This window comes from Anas acuta, chromosome 4 (genome assembly GCF_963932015.1).
Source record: "Anas acuta chromosome 4, bAnaAcu1.1, whole genome shotgun sequence".
Taxonomy (NCBI): domain Eukaryota; kingdom Metazoa; phylum Chordata; class Aves; order Anseriformes; family Anatidae; genus Anas; species Anas acuta.
This window is the reverse complement of record NC_088982.1, coordinates 28,102,267-28,125,920: the sequence shown is the minus strand read 5'-3', so window position 1 is coordinate 28,125,920 and position 23,654 is coordinate 28,102,267. Positions and strand designations below refer to the sequence as shown.

The 23,654-nt window shown below is 41.3% G+C and overlaps 1 protein-coding gene across 3 annotated transcripts in view; it reads right to left on the bottom strand.

Moving 5' to 3' along the window:
* Positions 1–1,916: 1,916 nt before the first annotated feature.
* Positions 1,917–23,654, bottom strand: part of PDGFRA (platelet derived growth factor receptor alpha) — a 36,519-nt gene continuing 14,781 nt past the window's right edge. For all 3 annotated transcript variants that reach the window (XM_068680342.1, XM_068680344.1, XM_068680343.1), the window contains exons 6-23: positions 22,270–22,441; positions 21,977–22,166; positions 21,333–21,448; positions 20,709–20,835; positions 19,769–19,962; positions 19,204–19,298; positions 18,964–19,096; positions 14,699–14,803; positions 14,126–14,236; positions 13,713–13,866; positions 12,149–12,315; positions 10,916–11,031; positions 10,240–10,362; positions 9,530–9,641; positions 7,474–7,573; positions 7,250–7,355; positions 6,287–6,522; positions 1,917–5,275 (exon numbers count right to left, since the gene is read on the bottom strand). In XM_068680342.1, the coding sequence (XP_068536443.1) occupies positions 5,128–5,275; positions 6,287–6,522; positions 7,250–7,355; positions 7,474–7,573; positions 9,530–9,641; positions 10,240–10,362; positions 10,916–11,031; positions 12,149–12,315; positions 13,713–13,866; positions 14,126–14,236; positions 14,699–14,803; positions 18,964–19,096; positions 19,204–19,298; positions 19,769–19,962; positions 20,709–20,835; positions 21,333–21,448; positions 21,977–22,166; positions 22,270–22,441 (2,505 nt within the window). In that variant the 3' untranslated portion in view covers positions 1,917–5,127. The remainder of the gene's footprint in view (positions 5,276–6,286; positions 6,523–7,249; positions 7,356–7,473; positions 7,574–9,529; positions 9,642–10,239; positions 10,363–10,915; positions 11,032–12,148; positions 12,316–13,712; positions 13,867–14,125; positions 14,237–14,698; positions 14,804–18,963; positions 19,097–19,203; positions 19,299–19,768; positions 19,963–20,708; positions 20,836–21,332; positions 21,449–21,976; positions 22,167–22,269; positions 22,442–23,654) is intronic.

Genomic DNA, 23,654 nt, shown 5'->3' with positions numbered 1-23,654 from the left:
TCTACCGTGGCAGCACATCTGTGCTGCTGTTGAAACCAAAAGGGGAAAAAAAGATGAGGGAAAGAGGAACTATTTAACAGATTTTTGTCTGATGCTTCCATCTTGTGGCCAACTCAGAAAAGAAAACTTTTGCTCATTATTTCAGTATAGGTAAAGCTAATGCAAGGAAACATCAGAACTTTTAAAGGGGTCTCCTCCAGTTATGTGGGTGGGATGAACTTAAATTAAGTTCTCTGTTTGGAGGGCACCAACAACAAATGCTGTCAGAGGAAGGGACTGGGTGCCTCCTTTATCACCCACTGTGTTTTGGACTAATGAAGGCTGGCCGTGCTGAAGGGTGAAGGACAGAGGGCTGATGAGCCCATGGGTGCTAAGCCTTTGCCTTGCTGTGGTCATCAGTGCCAGGACTCCTGTCACGTATGGGCTTTTTTTCACCTAATGTCTTCATGGGCCAGCCCAGCTCCACAATATGGCTTTCCTTCTTCATCATGTATGAGCATATGAAAGGCTAACCTTTCATTTTCTCTGATCTCTCCCAGGGGTGACCTCAACACACAGCTCCCACACCACCAGGTGATGGGATGTGGCCACCTCACTGAGACAGCTGCGAGCTCACCCTGCCTCAGGTGCCACCAGGAGCTTCCCAGGATGTCTGGGTGACTGCTGTTCCCAAGGGAACTGCTGTTCCCTTTTAGCACGGCAAGCCAGAAGGTTAGCCAAATGCCTTTTCACCTGCATACACTGAAGTCTCCCACCTAGGGTCCATGTAAAAGGCTTTCCCATCCCATTCTGGCCAGGAACCCACCCTTCTTCTGTCTCCAGGAGCCCACCCAGCTCCTGTCTCCTTGGCAAACATCTCTTCCACAGGCCAGCAAGCTCCCTTGGTGGATTTTCAGCCAAATATGTGCAGAGATCTTGAGAGAGGGAGTGGGAACATTAACACAACTGCTGGGGAAACCTTGGCTGTGGTCTCCAGTGCAGCAAGAGTCTGGGCTTTTGTGCAGGATGGGTATACTTCAGCAGGAGTGCTCCCAGCATGAACACATGAATGCAGTCATACTTGACACAGTGGTGAGTGTGTTCCTGCTCTGCAATGGGAAAGAAGGGGGCAGAAAGGGATTTGTGCATCACCCCCTTAATGGGGCATCAGGATTAATAAGTGTGTCACTCCCCATGCCTCACAGATGATGACGTTGCAGACCAGCAAGCACACAGCTGAGAAGGACAGAAGATGTAAGGTCACAGCACTGCCATGACTCTCTCCCCATCCCCTGATGTGGTGACAACTGTTGTGTGTCCACACAGTGCTGTGGGATAAAGAATCCACTTTGGCAAGAGTGCAAAAAAGAAGTAATCTGCTGAGCCCAAGGCAAGGGCTCAGGCTGTTGCACCCTGCTTGATGTGAGGAGGAGCTTTGCTTTGTGAGGAACTGGTGAAGGAGAAGATGTTAGATGGAGAGTTCACCTCAAAGAGTGTTTGAACAAAAGTGACTGCTCCCTGGACAGGAGGCTGCTAACGTGCCCCTTCTCAGAGCTTCCCCACTGCAAGCCTTTCCCAGCTCCTGCTGGCAAACAGGGGCAGTTTCCAGAGCAGGGAGCTCATCAGATGAGTTTAATTCAGTTTTCAGGCTGATATCACGCAATTCTTCTCAAATTCTCATTCAGCTATATTAATTCCTGTGGGATCTCAGCACCATAGAGCAAAATTTGTTTGGATTCGTAAATAAGGTTTGCTCAGGTTTAAAAAAATACCTACATCCATGGCTAGAGGAAGAGAAACCATGGCCATGTAAAAACAGGATCATCTAATCCTCTACATTCATCAAGAGCTTCAGACCAAAGAAAAAACAAACAAACGAAAAAAGAAAGACTGACTCCTTATAACCACCTTTCAATAAGTGAGTGAGACCCCTCACATATCCTTAAATTATATATCATTTATTGAAATATAGAGATCTTAATTTACAGGATTTTTTTTTTTTTCAAAGACAAAATATCAACAGGGGCATTTTGTAATACATTTTGTGCCTACCATCACTCAGGCCAGTTTGCCCTTCTTCAAACATTTCACAACAGCCACCATTTTGGAAACACTTCCTTTTTTATTATTCTAAAATATAACTTTTGGACATTCAAAGTGCAACAGTTAACGTGCCTGTGGAATATATCACAGTAAAAAAAAAATATAAACAAAGGCAGTGATATAGCTGTCATAAATGTTTTGGCAGTATTCTAAAAGTCTATATAAAAATACTTATATACATATTGATGTATAACATCACCATATCTCACGTCCTTCATCATGAAATAGGACCTTTTTGTACAAGTTGAAGACCACACTGTAAGGAATTGGTTGGCCATTCCAAATCAAAAGCTGTGTTTCATAGGCTAACGCTGATTGTCATTATACAATTACCCTAGAAAAAGGTTTGGGAATATCTCTTCCAGTGGCTTCTCAAAAATTAAGCCATAAAAGAAAAAGTCGGTAGTACTGAAAATGTTGTAAAACTAAAAGAATCATCCTCCACCTCTCATTCTAGTTTCCAGGCCAGCTTATCTGATTCCACTCTGAAGTGAGCTGGGTTTGGCTAGACCTCTGCCACAGATGAAATTCATGTACAATATTCATGAGAGGATGGAAAATTGTCATTCCCAGGCATTGGAAAGTGAGCTGGCTCTGGTTCACATCCACTGTTTGGGTCTAGCCCCAAGATGTGTTGTGCGGTACGGAATGAAACCAGTGAGGGGAAGGGGAGACTACTTGAAAATGTCCTTTGTATTCCAGTAACTGGTAAATAAAACGTGCTGGGCCTGATTTTCAAACCCTGAAGAACACTAGGCCATGTGCAAAAATGCAGGTGAAATTGCTTGCCTAATTTGAGCATGTAGTTGTAATGATTACACATGCAAATTAAGGCACTTGTGTGGTCTCAAGTGGCCATTCAGATATCTGGGATATCCAATAGACAATTTGTGTTTCCTCAATTCATAGTTCATAGCTGGAGGGGGGATTTACATCACCTTGTGTGTCCTGGCTATATTAAGAGTCTTTATATTTCACAGTTGTCCCCATACAGAGCTCAGTGGCGTGTTTGGCTAAAGCACAGCTTCCAGAAAGATGCTCGGTCTTGATCTGTTGACTGCAGGAAATGGAGGATGCACCGTTGCTCTTGGTTCACTCTGATTGTCAGCCATCACCAGGGCTGGAAATGCAGGTGCCTTGCTTCAGGTTGTGTTTCCACATTTGCAGAGCATTTGTATGTGGCCTCAGCCAGGTGACATTTTGAAACCCAGATCCAGAATTATTTGCCTGTAACACTGACAATATTAAATTTGCTTTCATTTGATCCACAACCATTCACTAGTGAAGCCAAGGGGAGTTGTGTAGCTTTCCTTAGAGCCATTTCAAGCTAAACTTTAGTTGTTCAGATCCAGGTAGCATGTGCTGTAGTTACTGCTGGTCCATCTTCATACTTCCTAGGAAAAATACTGCAACACAGGGATGAACTTACACCACGTTTGCATTGATTGTGTCATGCCAGATGCTGAGCGCTCCTGCGAGGTGCTCATCACACTGAATTAGGGTTAAGTTTGAAAGCTGAGCACCAGAAATTATGGGGCCCTTTGCAGTGATGTACCTTTTTTCACATGTAAGTCTTCCAAAACATCATATATCAATAACACATTGTATAGTGATAGCAGTAATCATAATACTTTGTTCATATAAGTGGTGTCAAAAATAACTATTGGAGGCTGAGATCAGGTTCATTTTCATGCACCTTCTTCCAAAAAGCACACTTGGAAGCAATTACCATTTGTAATTAGTCTGCAAAGATAATAAGTCAGAGATTTCTGCTCTTGTTTAAACCTGAAAACTAAGACAAGGATACTTGTTGCAGAATTATTTCTGCTTATTTAATCTGGAGCTCGAGGCTGGGAGAGATGTCTTTGTTCCTTGAGCAGTTCAAATATCAAATTGATTCTTTACAGCTAAACCCAGGGTAAGATTTCTTTTGAGTACAAATGAAATACTAAACAATGGATGTTGCTGGTGGTTTACGATAATTTCCATCCTAGAAATCTGACATAAATTTAAATTTAAAAAAAATTTAACTTCACTTAATTGCAGGACAATAACTGCTTCTAGTATATCTGATTAGAAAAGCTACTCCGTCCGTGATAAAAAACTAAATCTTAGTGTATTATAAGATCCAAATTTTTCTCCGTATTGAAGTAGTTTTAGCTAATCAGAGCAATTACCATACTCTGCACAGCCAGATAAAAGGATTATTTCTTAAAATTTTTCAGGTCAGATTTTTTTTATCGCACTTTATATAATTTCTTGAGACTGTGCTTTTACTGAAGGACAATGAATTATAAAATATACACTTAGTGTTACTGAAAACAGTAGTAGTATTATCATGAAAACAGCTATCTTCTATAGTTAATAAAGACTTGCTAGGTTTCTAACACCTATTATAGACTGTTTTTTTATTAATTATTATTATTATTATTATTCCCCTTGCATTAATGGTTAAAAGTAACATGGTTTTTTAGTACCGGTCAGTTTTTTTGTGGTTTCAGACCCTTTTGGTCCAAAAGTGGTTTTTGCATGTTCTTCAATTCACATGATAGTTCAACAGCAGCTGACATTGAGATTGAGGGAGGAAGTACACAAAATTCATGAGCAATCTCTTCTAAAATCCATGGAGTGTGTTCAATGTGCACCTCAGAAGATCCTTGAGTAGACAGTTATTTACATAATTACAATGGTGAAGTATTGCTGCAGTGGAAATTCTATACATCAAAGTCATAGGAATGCCCTTGAAACACGAAACTGGTCTGTTTGTGGCCTTTTCCTTCTCCCTCCTATCAGTTTGAATGGCAAACAACACTGAGATGCTAATGAAGTACTGCAAGAAGCAACACTAAAAAAATCCATCTTCGACACGTCTCTCTCATTCACACTCAGGTTGATTCCCGTGCCCATCACTGGGATTTCTCTGTACAAATCCATCTTCTCTTCACATCCTTGACATTGCAATAAAGTGGTTTTCTCTGTGGAGCAGAAGTCTGTAGACAGCACGGCAAGCTTCCCCATGTGCAGAGCTAGAAGGTGTCCGTGGGGTTACAGGAAGCTGTCCTCTACCAGGTCTGAGGAGTCAATCCCGATGTCATCCATCATGTCAATGTCCTCAATGGTTTCATCCTCCCTCTTGATAAAAGTAGAGCTACTGGAACCAGTTTCAATGGCACTTTCTTCAGATGTCTGGGAACTGGAAGAGACAAACATCTCAGAGTTAAAATGTGCAACAAATGTGGCCAGGTAAGTGCCCCAGTTTCTAGCAGAACTGAACACCACCTCCCCATGTGCTTTCTGATGCATGACACAATCTTAGGTGGTTCTGACCACCTGTTTCCTAGGTTGTGACACACCTTATATCTCAAGAGTAATGAACCACCTTGGCATTCAGTGGAGGAGGTTGTTAGTATGCTCCTCCAAGCACTTTCTCTCTCGTTATGAAAATATCATTATGATGGTGCTGGGACAATTAGGTAAATCTAGAGAGGTTGGGTGAGAATGAGATAATAACAAATAGATTAATACGGAGTATAAAAGATGGACTTAATAAATCTTAATCTCATTGGCGCTTCATTTGCCCTGTTACTGAAAACAGTGCAAAAATGTCTAAAAAATAAGTTTCTAGGTTGCTAATTCTGTATGCAATGCTGCTGAAAAGGCAGTGGTGCATTAAGTTATTGCCATTCACAGTAAGGGTTAGACAATGCTGTGCTTTAGTGGAGTCATTCGTATACATGGATTAGGAAGCAGTAAAAGGTCCTGGACAGACTGCTGTCAATGAAAAAATATTCTAAAAAAAAATGACAAAAAAATCTGAATTTTGGAGTTGGTCTCACAGAGAACTAACCAGTCCCTTGAGACCTGAAAGGCAGCTCCAAAACATTGAGTTGTAAGGACAAAAATGTGCCCACAGAGCACTCAGACAGCTGCTGTGACCTTGGCCAAGCTAGCAAGAGAGTCCCAGTGACACACAGGAGCACCCTGTGTCCCTGGCAGTCACAAAAGCACCAAAATAAGGTATTTCCCATTGAAGATATTGTGGCTAGTCATATTGACATAGTTACAAGGGACCTTCCTAGTCAGTAACTCCAACAGAGCCAAGGAAACTATTTATGGAACAGGATGCTAAAAAGCATTAATGCACATCACCAAAGAGGACCCAGAATGGTGACGATGGGCCACCTGATCTGAAAATCACACCCACCTGTGCCGGTTCCTCTTGCCAAGCTCATCTTCAGAAACAGGGTCAATATCAGGCAGGGGGATGATGTACCCGCTGTCAGCACTCAGCCTCTGCTCATCAAATCCACTCTCCCTGTCCTTTAACTTGTCTTCGTTCTTGTAGGTGACACCGATGTAAGCATTGTCACAGTCCCCTCTCATGCGTGTGACAGCTGGGTGATCACTTTTCAGGAAGTCCAGGTGAATCTTCTCATAGCTCTGAAAATATTCATTTCAAACCCCTCATTAGATGTTATTCACTAAGACTGCTTTTCTTCAGCTGTGTAACTGTGATTCATTAACCCATTCATTAATTCATTATTTGCACTTTGAGCCTGCAACACTGTATGGAGAAGCCCAGCCTCTTTAAGTGACTGGGAGTTTGAAGTGACAAGTTGGCTTTAGAAGATGTTGGAGTGAGTGTGGCAGAACAAAGCAGTCAAGTAGGTGTGACAGAGGGGTAGGGAGAGAGGGAATGGATTGAAGGCAGGTTGGGAAATGAAATTAGGAAATGAAGCACTAAATGATGGAGCAGGAAAAGCTTTTACAGAGGTGTTAGGAGATTGAGAGGAAAACTTGGTGGTGAATGGTGGCAGGGTCCAAAGAGGGAGAGAGTAAGATTGTACATAGGGGCCAAGTAATTCCTTTTCTGGAATACTTTCACTACCTGGAAAATCCCATGAAAATACGTGAAAAAAAAATCCTCCACTAAAAACCTTGAGTCAGTAGGATTTCATTGGAAATAGAGAGTTCTGCTTCTCTGCTTCCCACCTAAAACTGTAGAATTGCTTCTTTTGATAACCTCAGCTTTGTGTCCCCAGGATATGCAATGCCCCTGCCTGATTCATGTAATTCGTGCAGGTTAGGATGTGTCAGTCCAGTGGTTCTGATGGCTGAACAACAGTCACAACTCCCTCTAAAAATGTATGCAGAAAAAAAAACAAACCTTTTTGTACTCTCCAGGCAACAAGCTCTCCACGATTTCACTCAAGTGGTAAAAAGAGGGTCTTTTCTCTGGTTCACTGTTCCAGCATTTCACCATGATCTCATACCTGTGGATAAGATGGAAAACAATTTAATTAACTGGGAGAGAAAATGAGTTATCAAGTGAAGACTGAAACCAAAACTGTCCAGGCTGTCCAGACATGGGAAAGCCAAACACACACTTACACTTCATTGGTAGCATGATCAGGTTTTGCCATTCGGTAGCCACTCTTTATCTTATTGTAGAAAGTAGAATCAACCATCATGCCCGGATATGGTGTGCCACCTGCAGATAAAACAGAAGAAACAATACTATTCTACACTGTGTTAATACTTGCAACCTTGCAATAAATCGCAGCTTGTGATATTAAAAATGTTCACAAATCCACAAATACCAATTAGCAGGTGTTTGCTGAACTATATAAAGATGCTGACTTGGGGAAAACCGCGCGATTCATATGTCTGGTTAATACTCCACTAGGGTGTATTTTAAATTTTAGAGAGTGCTGAGGACACACAAGAGTTTAGATGAGTGAGAAGCAGCTTGGTTTTAAAGGCTTTTTAAGAACTGCTCAGAGGCCAATATATCTATTCCAGTTATTGATCATTTTATATTTCGTGATGTGAGATAAGAACTGTTAATAAAAATGATAGTTAACAAGCCTGGAAGCTGTGTGCAGGCTTGTGTGCCTACATGGGCAAAATATTCTTTCCTCTCTGCAAGGGTGTGATTGCATAGAACTGAAGCTTTTTAATTCATTACTTGCAATGTTAAGTGGCTCTAAAGTGGAACCTGCTTATAGAACTGAAACATTGACCTTTTCTCTAAATACTGACTTGCTGTTAATGCCATGGTTTGACATGCCATTAAAATTAATGAAAGTAAACTGAAGTAGACAAAAAAAGAATAACCGAAGTACATTGTGTTGCATCAGCTGCAATTTCTTTCTGAAATGGTCTGATGTGAAACATTGGCTGGGAAATTTTGAAGTGGGAACCACTTTAAAAAAATACCTTTGCAGTGTTTCTAAAGTGTATTGACTGGGCACAGAGTCTGGATGACACCCAGACTGGGTCATCAACCTGCATTTGACAGACCTAAGGTCACTGCTCTGCTCTGCTGCTGGCTTTCTGTGTGACTTTGGACAAGTCCCTTGCTTGTGACTGTGTTTTGCTTTCCAAGAAAGAACAACTTTCTTGGGTGCAGGCATGCATGCTGTAATATTTCCTCCAAAGACCTCATCCCTTTCAAAAGCAAGGTTTTCACCTCAAACTAGGCTTCAGACCCTACCTTACAAGCAGGACAATGAAGCACAGACAAATGTGCCTCGGTTCCCAATCTATACAGTGGCACTTCTGTGTTTCCCAGGGATGCTGGTGAATGGATAGTACAATGCCCAGAGATTACAGTAATTAATACCATAAGTAGTGGTGCAATTGCTTTGTTTTGTTGGTTTTTGTTGGTGGTGTTTGTTTGTTGTTGTTTTTTTGAGAAGCGGCTACATGACAGCTTATTCTAGAAAATAGCATTAAGCTTGGGGTTGCCATGGGGCAGTAGTAGATACCATACAGGCACGATTAATTCTGCTCTGAGTAAATCTGGGCAAAGCATGCTTGCTGAAGCAGGCCAGCCACCCACCCGGGAGGCTAATTAATCAGCCTGAGTCAAGAGCCAGGCTGTTCCCAGCTGGGAACTGTACATTGTCTCTAACTGCTATATGTTGTCATAACCACTTTACACTGCCATAAACCAACTGTGTGAACAGTGCTGACCTGGAAATGAGAAATCAGTGTCCCAGAAGATTGACATTTGTTTCTGTTCAGTAATGGGGCTAAGACAGGATCTTTTGAAACATACATGAAGAGACTGCTTCAAAACAGCCACTCGGCTGGGATGCTGCCGAGTCTCCCCGATGCATGGGGAAAGCTTGTTCCTCTGCGTTTTGGCCAGAAATTTCATCTTGGCCTGGAGACACCAATATTTTTCCACAAAAGCTTTCCAGTCAGTGCTTTCAGTTTTCTAGCAAAAAAATGTTAAAATGTATCTTGAAAAAAAAAATAGAGAAAGTATGGACTTCTTACTTCACACCTAATTCTGGGACCTGAAACCCCATATAGAAGAATAATTAAAAGTTGATTTCATGCATATATTTCTACTGTAGAATTGGAAGTGTTTTATGTGGAACAGCTTGGACTGAAAAAGCTTAATTATGGCACGAAAGAAAGTGTTCACAGTACATACCAAGAGAAAATATTTCCCACAGCAGAATGCCATAAGACCAGACATCACTTAATGTTGTGTACAGATTGTCAAAAATGCTTTCAGGTGCCATCCATTTTACTGGGAGAAAAGTCTGTAGCAAAAAGAAATAGACCCCAAAGCACACAGGTTAGTTATTAAAGAAATACTTCCCATTACAGTTGTTGTTTGACAGCCAGGATTAGTTCATTGTTTTTAAGAAAATTTGTGTTAACATGGCTGGTATTTATTTTTAATTCCATGTCACACAGAGGTGCTAGGATTAGAAGCAATTAGAGCTACTCTTTGCTCCCCAAAAGAACTGATTAAGCTGTAACTGTATTCATGTTACTAGCAAATGACTAGGCTGATTGGAGATACAGTGCAAAGGGTGGCACTGATGATCTAGATTTGATATGTCATTGACTGATGTGTTACTACTCTACATATCACAGTAACAGTTCCTTAATCTACCCAGTCACAAAACTTGCCAGTTAAAATTTAAGCCTGTGAAGCACTAAGTGTGGCCAAGAGCTTTCCAGCTTTCAAGCAGACTTAGGAAAGTTCTGTGAATTAATGAACTGAAGAAAAATTGTTCTCAGGAGTGCTCATCGCAACAGTCAATTAGTGTAACCACCACTGCTAACCAACATTTAAGGCTGACACTTCTCATTGCCATTAAAACAGAGCTCAGGAGATTAAGAAGTACATACGCTGCCCTTGGAGACGTAGTTGGAATCATGCATGATGTCTCTAGCCAACCCAAAGTCACAGATCTTCACGATTTTTCCTTGAGCCAGAAGGACATTACGAGCTGCCAAGTCACGGTGTACGCACTGCACGGAGAGAAATTAAGTAGTTCAAGGACGTGATAATTCCAGGAGGGCCACTTCCCCTGCAGAGCCCTCTGAAAACATCCAGTTCTGTTGGCTTTCTGGGCACAGTCTTTACAAGATCTTCTAATGTACAGTCACCAGTCCTGCCCTCTAACAGGGGCATGGAGGCATGAGTCCCCAGAGACAGCAGAGGCTCAAAGTGGGGTTACTGCAGTGGGGAGGATGCCACTCTTTCCCCCTCCACCCATCATGTGCTGGTGATATGTCTGTGCTTCTAAGCACGCTGGCCCGTGGCTGCACAGACCCTCCACCCAGTCTCTACCTAGGTCCCCCACCTTCTCCAGGACCCTGACTCCACAAATGCCACGGGCTACAAAGGAGAAAGAAGATGCTGCTTTGATTTTTCTAATCATGGTGATCTCAATTTCCAGGTGAGTGAGAGAGCTGCCCAAAACCCCAGAAGAATATTATACTGTGTCATGTTTTCAGAATCTAAACTGAAACTCACAGCTGAAGACATTTTGACACTTTCTTACATGTTTTATTTACTTACATTTTTAGAAGCCAAGAATTCCATTCCCCGTGCGACCTGGTAGGTGAAGCTCAGCAAATCCAGTAGGCTGAGGCCCTCCGAACTGTCATCTGAAAGAAGGTTTTTGACTTCTGATTCTATTGAAAAAGAGAGAAAAAAATATGTTTGTGCTGTAGAGTGTGAAAGCAACATCCATTTTCCCCTACCTATCATGATTCTGAGCTGATGACTTTAACAGAGTACCATGACCAAAGGCTTTTTATAATAACTAAACACTTTTAACATCTTCATCAGCCACTCACGCTGCACTGTGTTAAATATAGGGTTTGTTTTTTCTCCTGTCTGCATTTTTTCCACCACAGAATGGCAGAAAAGGGAGAAATTAAAAAGGCCCAACAAAGTGTTATACAAGTTGTTTGCAATACTGAGTGTGTGGTTCAAAAATATTTATTTAGGGGTGGTACCTCTGTCAGGTTTTTGTGCTTTCTTATCCATTTACTGTCGCTGAACACTGTTATGTTTTCCAGAAAGTATTCACTGGGACAAATCCAATACCAGCAAAATGGGTCAGGAATTTTATGGCAACAAATTTATTTTTTTATGAAAGATGTCAGCAAAAAAAAAACAGTCAAAACTTAGTGATTCATTTATCCCTACTGTCCGAGAGCACAATATGAGTGCATTAGTCTGCCCGGTAAATCTGGGACTGGATATGCTTCAGTTCCTAAGGCCTAGGGCCAGAACTGACTGTGCCTATTTTTAAAGCAAAGCATATTTAGTTTCTGAGAACAGGGACAGGGAATGGGATGCATTCATTATCTTCATTACATAATTCAGGAAAGTATTTGGGAGTGTTCTGCATTCGGTAAGTGTCAGCTAATGTGAAATGTAAGTGGAAACAGAGCGATATAAATTACTATTATTATTGTTCATTCCTATTGCTCAAAATCTTGCAGACTACATGACTAATGAAATCATTGCCTCCAAAGACTGTCTATAGCCCTGCTGCAGAACACGTCCCCTCAGCAATTCAGCACAGAAGGAAATTTGCAGCTTCACCCTTCTGCCCCAGGAGCATGCGCTCCTGCCACCAACACTGACAGTCCTACCACCAGCTTTTAGCTTACAGCTGATACTCACACGCTGACAGAACACAGCTGAGTGGTTTACGTCCATATCATAAATGGCAAAAATAAGACACATTTATGCAAAAGTTGTTTAACAGTGCATTCAGAAGGAACAATTCTACATTACCTGACAAAGATTTCTTCTTATATGAAGCTGGTCGATCATACACAGATCTCTGAATATCAGAATATTTAGATCCCTCCTTCCTTTCCAGCATTGGCACGTACTGGGTAGTATCAGCTTGTTTCATGTCCATGTATTCTCCAGTGTTTTCAAATGATAAAATCACATAACTGAAATTAAAAATAAAATAAAATAAAATAAAATAAAATAAAATAAAATAAAATAAAATAAAATAAAATAAAATAAAATAAAATAAAATAAAATAAAATAAAATAAAATAATAGTAATAATACAGTTGTAACAGTTAGTATTGCCCAGTCTTCCCCACCAGATCCTATGCATCTGACAGTTCTTATGGCATACAACTTTATTGCTGTGAAATACAAGGCTGTAAGAGCTGACTTCTTGACAGATAATACATAGGGATCCTGTATTACAACACAGCCATGTATTGCCACACATGCATTACCACATATTACTTATCACGTTACCATGGATTACAGTAGTGAAACAAAAGTGCCTCAAACTTATTCTTTTGTCAACAGTCAGGTATGCAAACATATATTGTCTAACTTCCAAAAATCCCACTGAATTCATCTATTTCTGCCTCAGCTGTTTAGTTCAAGGATTTCCAAAGGATAGATGTAGTTAATTCATTCAGTTTGCATCAAATCCAGTCCAGCTGAGCAACCCCATGCTCAGATTAATGTTTCTGGCTACATTTGGCTACCAAGTTGGTCTATTTGCCTGCATGATTTTTTGAGGGAGTCTCTGACACCTTCTAAATCCTGGCTAATGTTATAACATTGCTTGATTGTTGAAAGTACAATGAAAAGCTTCCTCCACCGTCATCTGGAAAAAGCTATTTGAAATTATTGAGACTAGCTGGGCCTTTGGTAGGTAAAGGAGATACCTGGAGAGCAAACTCTGCCAGGTTGTTTGAAGGGAAGGAGTTTTAGACAGTGGAAATTCCACAAACAAGGAAACAAACCAAGTAGTGGTGCTTTACTTCAAAAACTTGGATGTGTAGAGGCAAAAGAACATCTATAGAGAAAGAAGGAACACTGGACCATGCTTTCTTAATGGAGATGTTCTTTGGTACCTCGGGATCAGGTAGGGAAGAGAGAATGGGTCTTGAGGAGACAGGAGATTGACTGCAATACTCCAGAGACGATGCTGTAACAAGGCAGGTATGAGACTGCTGGGGACTTGTAAGGATGTTAGCTGTTTCTCTAGATCCATATATCTCTCACACTACCTTGGGCACAGCAGAACTTGTTTAAAAGGTTTGCAAAATCTGTACGTTGTGCTCTCCCTTGAGTACATGGAAGGCTCTAAGTTGCTGGTGTCTGTGGAGAACCCACAGCAAATATGAATCTCGGATGCATGTCAGGGAAGCCAAAGAAAAGGTGCTGAAACCTTCCCAGATCTATGAAAACTGATAAATGAAGATCCATTGAGAAGAATTAGGGAGAACACTGAGTCATGGAATGAGAGGAAAGGAATAAGGGTTAGTAATCACATTCCCTTATGTTGCAGGTCATACATTTTTCCCTCTTTTTCCTACCTTCTTGTGCTTTCATCAGCTGGGTTCATCCCAAAGATATCCAAATCTTTCTTGGGCTTCTCTGGGTGGCGGCTCAGGAAGTTGTCCCTGTTCTTGTGCAGATAGTTCACCAAATCACCATAAAAGCAATATTCAGTGATGATGTAAATAGGACCTGATGAAATAAGGCAAATTAATGCATTTGGAGTCTTTCAAAAATGAACGATTTCAAAGACAGCAGAAAATCCATTCTAACATAAAAAGTACTGGGAATTAATGCATTTCAATTTACTAAGTTATGATGTAACTTCTGACAAATAATAAGTAGGTGTATTAAAACTTTCATTTATTTATATTTTATGTTAAAGTCCTTTACTTGACATTGGTGCATTTTTTACAGAGCAGCAAACCTCTGCTGTGTCAGCCAAACTCACCTGATTTTGTACAAGCTCCAAGCAGGTTCACAATATTCAGGTGGGGCCCTAGATGTGTCATTATCTTCAGTTCAGACATGAGCGCCTGTTTTTCACTGGATCTAGCTGTAGCTGTTGAAAGAGCACACCAACCCCTTAGCGAGAACAGTCACCTTCTTCACAATAGCAGCCCATCTTTCTTTGCTTGCCTCAGTAGGACATTTCTCCCATGGTGTCTTGGAGAAGACTGTATACTTTGCTTTACAAGGAGATCTCTTAAGGATTGGAGAAGAGTCATAAATCACTAATAAAGGATTCATTTGATCCATCTCAAGAGCTGACCCAGTCTGTTTGCCCTTTTCCAGGGGTACAGTGGATTGCATGGGTGGCACAGAGGCACTTTACAAGCTGCTCTTTTCAACACAAGAAAGCTCCTCTTGGTTCCTGGGCAAGTTATCGAAACCATCTCTACCCACACTGTAGGTAGATTTGCAGCTTCAGACGTGGAGGAACTATTTATATACAAGCAGCGTTTAAATAACCCCATAGGAACATGCACTGCCTAGCATGGGAAATGAAACGGTGATAACTTACGTTTCAGCATTTTCACAGCTACTTTCATCACCGGTTGAGAACGGCTCAATCCATATGCAGTCCCTTCAACCACTTTTCCAAATGCACCAGAACCAAGGATTCGACCTGAACACAAGGGAAACAATTATTTAATTCACAGCAAAACAGCAATTAGCCTCTTTTCCTGCTGCCGTTCCACTTTGGGCTGTGATTCTTATGTGGAATGAGCACACTCACTTAGCCAGACCACTGGCATTATTATTATCAGCCTTGTTAAGCAGAAAAGGCAAAAGTATTTTTAAAGAAATGTTGTAATTAAGAACAATTCCTAAATGAAAGCAAGCAAGCAAACATCAGGAGCACATCTGTACATGGGCACTTGTAGGAAAGGAGCTCTGAGGAATTTCATTTCATTCAAACTTGTCTCCTAACCTGCTCTGCCACCCTCACTTTACCCTTTCTAAACATTGAACTTCCAATGTCTAAACTGACTTCCTTGCCTCAGTCAGTATCCGACTACAATACAATTGTGCTTTTTACTTCACATCTGAACTGGACTCACTAGCTGTAGTTTCAGGCTGCTATATCAGTGCTGGATACATCTAGCAGCAAGACAGGCTGAGGAGAATCAGCAGCATGTTTAGGAATAGACATGCAGGGCCATCAGTGATCTGAAGGAAGATGAAATACATGTTGATCACATATGAGGGGAAACTCCTCTGAAGTTTAATGTACAAGTGTGCTTCACATGTTTGAATAAATTTTATTGCAAATTTCCAAATGCTATAATGAAACAGCTAATGTTTATACACACTTTACTCTTCCCGCAAATCATTTTAGACCAAAATTTTGGATTATCATATCCTGTCTTCTGTTATGGATATAGTGTGCAGAAGAATTGTATACAGATTGAGCAAGATTTTAGAGAAATATAAACTGCACAAACATGATCCAAAATACTATATTTCATAGCTTCCATATTGGACAGCAAGCTCATTAAGGCAACGTTTATTCAGTGAACAAACACGTATATGAACTCCAGATGACAGGACATTTTAATATTCCCAGTGAGCTTGCCGTTTCATTTCATGTTATTTTTTAACTTCCAACACTGGCAGACTAAGTAGTGGCTTTTACTATGGAGATATATGGCATCTTGTCTTTGACGTTCACTTGCAGTTTGAACTTGCCGCCTTTTACACTTCTGAAGGTGTTATCTGGCATGCAATACCATATGTTTCTGTTATCCTGTGGCTACAGCCCACACTTTTATTGTATACACACTTTTAGAAGAAAGTTTTCGGCCAAAAATAAAATTAACTATCAGCATCATTAACAAGCATGAGAAATGGTTAAAGCATGAGTTACCACTGAAGAACTTCTCCAAGATCATGACAGTGTAGTTTGTCATGCACACAAAAACTGTCCAATTTCTTTTCAAAATTCCTGTGCTCCAAAGGTTATTTTTCCCAGTCAGGATGTGAGAAAGCTTCCCACTAAATTTCAAACTAATTCAAACAACCTGAGTCTGAAATTTGGCCCCTGAAATTTTTCAGCCCAAAGGTCTGGGAGCCACATGGCAGGATGCAGCCCTTCAGAAAGTGATGGCACTCACTGATGGTCCTTGATCTTCTTGTCTTCACAAGCCAATTCCTCCCCAGACCATATTGTCGACTGAGCACGAGACACACATCTCCCTCCCCTGCACCTCAGCTAAGCCTGAGCGCATGTGGAGGCAGTGAGAGCGCTGCTGGAGCAGCAGGGAGCTATTGCTGTTATTTCCCCTTTTCACCCCTTTCCATATACGTCCCATGTGTCTTACACTTGGAACTTGGAGCCAGGTGGGAGCTGACTGCTTACAAGTTGGCAGCATCTGTAATGCAACCAGCTCCATCACTTTCTGGATGCCAAGGCCTGCACTGGAGCCCAAAATTATATCATGGATTTATTTTTTTAGTATAAAGGCATGATGGGGATCTGCCCACTGGAGGAACAGGAATACTTCCCTGCAACAGAGGGACTGTGCAGACAGCAGCAGCTCAAGGCTCCGCAGACTGGTGGAGGAACAGTACTTGGGGGTGAGAGCTAACTTCAGTTCAACCTCTGCACCCACTCACAGAGCTCATCTGCTGAGACCAGTGGAGAGGTGCCATGTTCTGCTCTAGGGGACACGACTACAAAGGTGAAGTCCCAGACACAGCCCTGGGCTCCCCTTTGGCTGAAATTGCACTGGAAGGATCATCTCACCCCAAATTGAACAATTACTTTCTTGGCATATACAAAAAGCCAAAGGACAAGCTTTATAATCTATATCCAGCTTCTAGACTCGTAAGAAACTAGGTACCACATCCCTAAGTGCTGAAAAGCTTGAACCTTAACTTGTTTTTTGCAAGCTGCAAGTGGGGATGGGTCTGATTCTACATGTCAGACCAGCATTCCATTTATTAACTCCCCAGCTTCAAACGGGTGGGCTTTGGGGAAGCAATGGGAGCAACTCTGCAACCTCTACAACCATCCCAAAATCCTGAGATCCAGCAGCACTCAAAGCCCTCTCTTTTAAGGGCCCTGCCCTCTACCATCTCAGGATGTCCTGCAAGGACAGCTTCTCAGCAGTGCCAAGAGAAAACTGGTGCACAAACAGCTCACTGTGTTATCCAATTTCTCATTCTGTTGCTCATCCCCTAGTCCTGTGCTGGCTGCTGGCTGCTTTAAACAGAGCACTACCCATATTGTGGAGCGGGGATCACAAAGGGAAATGTGCAGTGTAACCCAAATTTATCAATTGAAACTCCAGCCAACAAATGTTCAGAGTTGGCATTTAACATAGTTCTGCACTCCAGGCATTACTAGCTCAGGAAAAAAAAAAAAAAAAAGAGAAAAAAAGAGAGAGAGAGAGAGAAAAAAAAATGAATGCCAGCTGGCTTACTCAGCTAGGGCGGGAAGTGCTCATCTGAATGAGCCAAAAAGTTTTTGCATCCTCTTTCAGAGCCTCCCTGAACTAAAGGTGCAATTCCTTTGCTGCCATCTCCCACTTCAATAAGAGAAAACACACAGACCCAGAAACAAAACGGTCCATGTCAGCCGGAGAGGAAGCATTTAATATGGCAAAACGGCCAGCAGGGAAACGTTAACTGTGTCAAGAAGAATGCTTTGCGCAATCCTGTTTGCTAAAAGGACATGTAGCACCCGTGTTTAAAGCGCTGACTGTCGTGAATGTACTTGTAAACAGGAAAGCACTGAAGTAGACTGGTGCTCATGAGTCAGAGGAAGACAAAGTCACAGTGGTGGTCTATTAACTCAGATCTGACAAATCCTATTTGGGCATATAATTAAAGTCGGGGCTGTTATAAAATAATTCCATTAAATATCCACCCTCGCTAAGTTTTCAATTAGCAAGATGAATTTAATTAAAGGATATCATTCCTGAACCAGAAATTTTTTGTGCCTCTTCTTTCAAGAATTAGTATCAATTCTTTACCCACAGTGGGGGTAGAAGAACTACACTGGGGAATGCGTTCCTTGAACAGTATCAAACAAACAAAAAAAAAAAACACCTTTCAGTTTTCTTCTGAATTTTTGTATACAGCTTGGTGCACTGATACATCCAAGAAAGGGATGTCTTGTGCATTTAAAGCAGTACCTGGACAGAATATTAAAGTTGTTTATAATCACTACAATTTCAACTGATATAAATGACAAATTGGGCCAGCCCTGAAGAAGTAATTGCTAATTGAATTCTGTATGAATGCCAATGCAGGGAAAACACAGCAAGAAAGCAAAGGGGGAAGGAAGAAGGGCAGTAGCCACAAAAATAAATTACTCAGTTACTCAGCAATGATATATGCACATCGTGGATTAATAATTTGAAAAATATTTTAATAAAACTACATAACTACTTGCAGGTTTCCCTTGGCCTCTCCACATAAATATATAAATGTCTTGCAAATTAAAACTGCTGATTTGCTCCTTGTGAATGCCTTAGCAGAAGTGACTGTTGGAACTGGAATTTAATGCTGGTGGGGGCCAATTAAGCCACATTGAGGTGGGCATTGCACACAGAACATTCAGAGCTGAAATGAAGGCGTGGGAGACACTAACATGAGTTGCTTGAGGCTAACACCACTGCAGGAGAAGAGGATGTGGAAGGAGAATTAAAGAGAGCACGTAAAGAAAGAGTTCATGGCCGTGAATTACATCACAAATGCTGGTATTAGAGACCTTAAAGTTGTCCTTAATTGTCCTTTTCCCAGGAGAAGGACTGGGTTAGCCCCATAGAGGAAACTTACCAAGCACTAACCCGTCTCGAGGAAACTCCCATCTGGAGTCATAAGGCAGTTGCATGGGGTCCACATAAATGTACTCATGTCCGTCGGGGCTGATAGACTCAATGACTCTCCATCTTATCTCATACCTTGGCTTCTGCAGAACATATTGAAGGCAAAACCAATCATTAGTCCTGTGCCTGACTTGAGATCAAAACCCAGCAGGGCTCAGCATTCGAAGTGAAATATTTCTTTCTAGGTTACCTGTTTCCAGATGATGACCAGAACAATCAGTGAAATTATCACAATCACTAGCAGTACTAGGACTGCAGCAGCCACCGTCAGTTCTGATCGCAAGGCTGTGGAGTAACAAAACAGACCATATTTTCCTCCTGAGACATGAGGAACATGACACATGCACAAGACAACCATCTCCCGCACCGCCACAGTTCCCATGTCCTGCAGATGTGGCAGGAGCGCTCCCTGGGGCTGGTGACTGTAAAGCCTTTCCAAGCCCAGAGCTACACTGCCTTCCTGTTTCAAGACCAAATGTGAAGATTGTCTGGAATAACATCCCATAACCAGTGGTAATAAAATGATTAAATGAATCGCAGAACCACGTAATAAGTGAAAAACAGATGCACCATAAAGACCTGTAAAATGCCTCATCCTCAGATGTCCCAGGGTGAATAAAATCTATTTTCATTTATCTTTATTTGCAGTCATTTATGTTTTTATCTATTAAGCATTTTTCCAAACTGAACTGATGTGTGTTAAAGAGAGTTCAGACTGGCTGCTGTAATCTCTCAAAAGGACAAAGCAAACTCACTGGGAGCCACAAGTTTCAGTTCCCGTGTAACAGCACCGAGGTCATTTCTTGCCACGCATCGCACAGCCAGGGTTTCCTCTACTTTCTGGAAGGTCACCTGGCTTTCCACCATGTTCTTCTCATCCAGATGGGCTTCCATGTGTATATCGGAGATATTGTTAGTCAGAAGAGTCCATGAAGTGTCATTGCTGCATCTGCAGAGAAGAGTAACAGTGGAAACGGGGGCTGGGCGTAGGTGTGGATAAAGAAGAGCGAACACAACAGGAATCACCTTTCCCTATAATCTTCTTCTGGCAATGATCATTTTAAAGACCAGAAGTACTTAAGACCACCTCAGTGAAAAGCCTGCATCTTTCCTCCATCAGAATAATTGGCCTTCTGATCCTCATTACTGCTGCCACTTTGAAGGCCTGATAATGCAGCCCAGCAGGTCCGGTGTAGATAGATCCTGGTGCTGCTAAGTATCATGCATAGTTATAGTAGTGGATGGATTTCTACTTCTCCCCGAATCCTTCATGGCTTACAAGGCTTCTTGGGCAGGGCTGAGAGGACAACCATCCCACGAGGCAGGAGGAGACTTTACCACAAGGAGAGCAGAGCACAGCTGGGCTGTGCCCAGTGCTCCTAGCCTCCTTCCATGTGTGGTCTCCTTATGCCTGGTGTACAACCTCCCAGGAACAGCCTGGGCGGAACAACACTTATTGAACACAAAGCTTTTATCAGAGCTAATTCAAGGCATCACGTATTCTCCTACAGGATATGATCACTAGGAAAGATATGGACAACCTGTCAAAATATAAGCAATATGCTTCTGAAAAGATAAATCAGATTTATAGCTTACTGGGCCTTGATGAGGAAAGTGTGGTATAGTAACTAGCAATGTTAAGCTAGTCAGCGAGAAAAACAGACATATTTTAGATCACAAAGCACCCCTTCTTACTTTTTAATGTCCTTGCAAACCAGCCATTCCACATCAGGAAGTGGGGTCCCCTCTGCCAAGCACCTCACTGTCTGTCCCCCTGCAGAGCCGTGGTGGTCATCCACAAGGTCTAAGATCAAGGCTGGAACTAGAAAGGAGTCATGAGTTTGTTAAAATATTAAGCAAGGTCTAGAAAACAGTTTAAAATCTCAAATAAAGCAGGACAGGTATTATTTAGCCAACAGTTTACTGGCAGCTAGAGACTAGGACTTGGCCAGGAGTTCCTTGTCTCCTGCAGAGCAGAAGGGATCCTATGCTAAAGCCACGAAAAGGAAGTGCAGCGGGTATGCCACGTCCTCATGTCATGCTAAATGAGCTATCGTCCCTGCTGTCAGCTGGAATAACTTAGGAGGGAGGATAAAGTTTCTTTCTGGCACAATGCCAGTGCAGAAGTCAAAGCCAGGATCAGTGTACAAGAGCTCCAAGGACTCGGCATGCACGCACTCCTCTGGACACCCTAATTCATGCTTTTCTTATCTCAATAGTCCAGGCAATCCAGTGCTCAGTTTTGACCCTGTGTGTAAGTGGATCAAATCTTTGCTGTGGGTCACCAGTTGCGGTAAGCTAGGTTTTGGGACTCCTTACCTTGTATTAGCAATGAGAAGGTGTATCTTTTAATCTCATCTTCATTTTCAGCAACCAGAGTATAATATCCACTATCTTCTTCCTTCGCCCGGATCAATTTTAGTATACTTTGAAACCTGCAGAAATGGGAGGTGTGGTTTGTAATTTTCTGTTTATATTTTGTTTGTATTTTTAAAGGAAGCATAAAAAAAAAATCTGCTTCTATGCAACATGTAATCTGGGTATGTGGAGATTATAATGTGCTGACATTTGGCATGTCTAGCATGCCTTTGCACTAAAATCATTTTTCAAACAACAAATATCTACCAAAATACAACTGAGTAACATGTGGACATTATTATATTCTACATGGCTCTGACAAAGACTCTGATGTTATTGGAAGTAGCTAGAGATTACTGGAGTGAAGATTTCCTGGAGGGACTGAAGAGGGCGAGTGCCCAGAAACCAAGGTTTGTATGTTTTGGAGATGTTAATGTTATCAAGGGAACAAAAAAAGGCAGACTAGGCATCACCCTTTAGAGTAGATAACAAAGGCTTTTTAAACATTACTTTAGAAGAAGCAACAAAATGAAGTAGATAGAGCAGGAGTAGTTCTCAAGTTTCTAGGGGAGATGGCAAAGTAAGATTCATGAGAGTATTTTTACCTTGTTTCCTGGACTCTGCTTGAACTAGTAACAATTTCAGTAAGGTTTTCAATCAGAGTCACATTATCCTTCAACCAGTACATTTTTGGAGCTGGGTACGCCTGCACATCTACGACAAAATTTTTGACTTCATGTAGATTGACAGCTTCCAAAGGGCTGAACTGAGGCTCTAGATGAATGAACCCTTTGTCTGCAAATGAAAAAGCCATGCGTGAACAATGCTGTGCAGCATTTTTCAAGAGTAGTGTTTTTGAACACATTAATAATTTTTGGACACTGAAATCAGACTATACCATGAACTGTAATGACTACTTTCTTATTTTCCTTAACCTCCTTGGTTGCATGCCGAGCAGTACATTCATAATCCCCTGTGTCTTTCACTGATGCCTCAGGAATGGTCAAGGTGTAAACCAGCTTCTGCGATGGGACTTTGATATCATCAAGTTTTATCACACCTTTTTCTTTCTGTAGTTTGGAGAAGGAAAAAAAAACCTTACTTAAGTAACTAAGCTGAAAGTAGACCATTGAGGATTTATGATGCCACTGGAATGAGAGTAACCATCTAAACCCTGTATGGCAGAAGACTTGTTTATTCAGTTAAGGATATATTTTCAAGCCACAGGCACAAAAGATGTGTCTATAAAAATACATCCTTCTGGGGGCAGTCACAGAAGGGTGAGGAGATTTAGAGCTCATATTTTGTTCACTTGAAACAAAATGCCATTCAAAACTTGGGTAAGCAGTCTGAAAGTGCATTTCACTGCTTCACCTTCTCCTCAGACAGAAAACCTCTGGGGTTTTATTTTGAATTTTCTTTGTTTAGTTCCCATGAAGTTTAGGGTGAATTTTTATCCCCTACACCAAACAAAAAGTAACTGGTTACTACATGATTTGTTCTGTGTGCTCTAAAACAAGAATAATTTATCAGCAAGGAGAAGACTCTTGCAAAAGTAAGGATGGTGAGAATGGTCAACCATGTTATAAGAAGCTGGAATAAAAAATACGTTGGAGATAGTTTGGAAAGATGGCATATAGCAGGGGCTTTAATGCATAAAATGGAAAATAGAACAAAATCTCAAATCATTTTTTCTCTTGGGGTCTTAATTTACTTAAATAAAAGCTGCAATATGGGGTCACAATTGGGCAGTCATTTAACTACTCCATGCCCTCAGTTACCAGGCATTTTAGATGGGATATTCTGAAATTTTGTTTTGTCAGGATGCTAACCTATTTTCACTGATTTTTATTTTTTATTTTTTTTATTTTTTTTTTACTGCAGAAGGATGTTATGCAGGTTTGAAAAGTTCTAAGGTTCTCTGAAAGTTTTAAGGTTTTCTTACAACTTTTTTTTTTCTTATATGTTCTTTTTTTTTTTTTGCTTTGATGTTCTCATTAGTGAGTAATTATATTGACTGCAAGAGTCACTTTAATTTACACCTGCACATCTAGGAACAACTAAGACTCTGAACCTCATTCTCCATCATCCTTTATTATACCCAAGAAGCCAGGGTTTGAGAGCCATCTTTGAGGTTCATACCCTCAGCAGTAGCACTATGCACAGATGTCCAACACATTCCTAGATCTTTCTATTTCCACAGCATTTCTTTTTTTGAACTGGCACAAGACCTGAGAGGCAGCATTCCTCCCTCAGTGCATGGACTCCCAGTCACACCTCACC